At 40.2% G+C, this 3,163-nt stretch overlaps 1 protein-coding gene across 1 annotated transcript; it reads right to left on the bottom strand.

Annotated features, from left to right (window-relative positions):
- Positions 1 to 656: 656 nt before the first annotated feature.
- On the bottom strand, positions 657 to 1,325 carry LOC137620066 (uncharacterized). The gene has a single exon (XM_068350342.1). It carries the CDS (start codon positions 1,323 to 1,325, stop codon positions 657 to 659), a length of 669 nt encoding a protein of 222 aa, XP_068206443.1.
- Positions 1,326 to 3,163: the final 1,838 nt, after the last annotated feature.

The following is a 3,163-nucleotide window of genomic DNA, read 5'->3' as shown; positions in this document are numbered from 1 at the left end:
TTCTCTTCCTGTGATTGTGCCCTGCAGTGATTAGCACCTGGGCCCTCCATGGAGACTGGCTGGGTCTTATTATTAAATCTTGTAGCATTCTACCAATTTCAGTTTTGACAAATTCCTTATCAGCCTGAGAGTAATGTCTCGACTTTGCAGCAATGGGTCGGCAGTCTGCTGTGAGATTGCTGAAGAGTGCGGGCGCAACCAACTTCACTGCTGCCAGCCCACATATCTTGAGTGGTGGGCGTGCTCCTCCAAAAGCAATTTCTAGAGCAGAATGATTCTTCAAGAATTCATGCCCCAAAATTACATCACTACACAGGGCTGGCAGCACTTTGAGTTTTACACTAGGATAAATTTGTCCTTGCAGCTCCACATCCACATAACAAAGACCTAAGACTTTGGACGAGAGAGACGCATCAGCCATGGAGACGTGCCCGTAGTCAGGAAGTATGATTAGGTTGTTTTCTTTAGCAATCTTCTGACTCACAAAATTTTCCGAGATTCCTGTATCAATAAGTGCAGGGAGACCATTAACTTTCAAACAACTCAAAGATTTACTAAGACTACTAGGCGCAGCCCCAGATACAGTAGCCAGTGTTGCTGCCGAAGCTTTAGACATAAAGCTTCCCTAGCAGGACATTTGAACCGAGGGTGCCGTTTCAAACCACAAAAAAACACTGATTGGCGCCAGTAGTGGCGGCAAGATGAGCAGTTTCATCACTACTTTCTAAACACACTGAATCACCTGACTGACTTTGTGGCTGAGGTACAGCAGCAGTAATTGGCTCAACAGAAGTATAAGAGGCAGAATGTTTCTGAGCCATCTCTAAAGTGCGTGCCTGTTCATAAGCAGTTTGCAAGTTAAGAGTTATATTTTCGAGTAGTCTTTGACGAATGGCACCAGAAGAAAGTCCATTGATGAATGCATCTCTAACATAGTTACCACACGCCTGCTCTGCCGACACTGCTTTGAACTGACAGTCTTTTGCTAGGAGCTTCAGAGCTTGGAGAAACTGGTCTAGAGACTCACCTGACCCCTGCCTACGTGTGGCCAGGACATGCCTAGCAAATACCTCATTTCTAGGTTTTACATACAGTGATGTCAGTGCTTTCTCAGCCTTATCATAAGTGTCACAGTCTGCTATGTAGTCGTACACTCGAGGAGCAACGTAGTTGGTGAGTAGGATTAGTTTGTCTGCACTGGGAGATGTCTTCTGTACTGCTTGGTAGAAGTTGTTGAATGTCCTCAGCCAGTGCGTCCACTCCTTAGCAGCGGTGGCAGAATCCGGGTCAGCCTCGAAGCGTTCTGGACGTAGAAACCGTTCCATGGCCTCTCAAATTTTTGTTTGTGTGCAATAAATTGTTGTAAAAGATGAAAAACCTGTCATAGGTTTTATTGCACACAAAAACTGGAGTCACCTCCTGAAACAATAAAAACAGCCACTATTACAACACGCACTACTTTACACGCACAATAACAAACAAATACATCAGAGTAAGGGCCACACAACACAGGGACATTCACAAGCAATAATATGCGCGAAGACACACAAATAGCAACATAATAAGCTGGCAAATGCAAGCAGAGAAACACAACGTACATGAGAGCATAAATGTAAAACTACATTGAACATATATTACCACAGAATGGACCTTGGTCGGGCAGAGAAGGAAGACGTGTTTTTAAGTGTTCCTGTCTTTCTCATTTTTCTACTGTTCCAGCAGTGTATAAAAGTGATGTGATACTAGCGGTTTGTTTTCAGCGTTATATGTGCCAAGACAGTGTTGTAATTTAAGCAAATTTACACTAGATTACACACCTGGCGAACCAGATTCTTGGCCGGCGAACGCGCATGCACTGAGGCGACTAAGCCTCGGGTGTTAGGGGCTCGTAGTGTCTCCCTCCGTTTCCAGGAAAAACACAAAACTGGCAGTTAATCAAAACATAAAACCGGGTAGTTAAGATGGCTTATAATACACAACATGCTCTCAGGAGAAAAGACTCGTTTTGCCTGCATTTTACAGCGCCTTGTGTGACCATGGAAAGTGTTAGTAATGTGTTGTTTAATCATATGAAATTAGGAATTAGTGACATAAAGGTGTTCAGAATATAAATAGAAATAAGATTGTGGTAAAGCTAATCTTAGCAAATGTATTTGCCGATGTTTTGAAGAATTTCGAGGATAAAGCTATAAAGTTAAGTGAAACAGACTCGGTGAAGGTTATAAATTTAAGTTCACACACACACACACACACACACACACACACACACACACACACACAAGCAGGGGTTAAACATAATCTCGTTCCAACTTCGTTGGCGGAGGCAATAAAGAGTAAAAAATTGAAAATAAAAAGTTCTTGCGTGAACACGTGAATTATTTTCATACAAAATCAAGTCTTAAGGAAATGAAGAAATTATGTATTTCGTTCGACAGCTTTAATTAAAAAAATGAAAATATTAACATCTTATTTTGTGACCGTAAAATATAAATTATATCTCAGGTACTTCGAAAAAAGGACCCATTTACCAATCTAAAGTTAATCCTCACGAGAATATTGTAACTAATCCAACCATCAGTGTTGCCAGCTATGGAGATTTGAGGATTTTGGGTGTCTGGTGGGAATAGCCTATTCCGTACAAGTTTCTATGAAGAAGAAACAAAGATGAGTAAACATTTATATTGTTGCAATTAGTTAACTTGCGTTTATATGAATTATAGTGAGTAATTTCTATATTAGTAAAGCCTACATGATCAGAAGAGAATATATTTGTGAAAATAGGGATTTTTGGGGTTGTTTTGAGGGATTTTTACACTAACCCATCTGGTAACACTGCAAGCCATTTGTTTTCGAAGTAAGTGTTCGTGCACTCGACATGAGTGTCTATTCTTTTAAAGTGTTGATCGTGTGGATCAAAAATTTGTCAGTTTTCTATAATAATCTGCCGTGTAAACCAAAACCTGACATATTTATTTCTTTGAAGTACTCACCGAGGTATGTATGGGCTATGTTTGTCAGTATCTGCTACATCACAAATGATTTGCTGTTGCTAGATTTAGTAAGTTAGTAAATATATGATAATTTAATTTCTGGCCAAATACATTAGCCATATATTTTTCCTACTCACTATCTTATGTTCTATGCGTTTATGACCTTGATTATT

This window comes from Palaemon carinicauda, chromosome 26 (genome assembly GCF_036898095.1).
Source record: "Palaemon carinicauda isolate YSFRI2023 chromosome 26, ASM3689809v2, whole genome shotgun sequence".
NCBI lineage: Eukaryota > Metazoa > Arthropoda > Malacostraca > Decapoda > Palaemonidae > Palaemon > Palaemon carinicauda.
The sequence above is the reverse complement of the archived record's forward strand: the minus strand, read 5'-3'. Positions and strand labels throughout refer to the sequence as shown.

What these genes read in the sequence shown, in the direction of transcription:
- LOC137620066 (XM_068350342.1), bottom strand. Translation starts at nt 1,325, where the DNA reads ATGGAACGGTTTCTACGTCCAGAACGCTTCGAGGCTGACCCGGATTCT.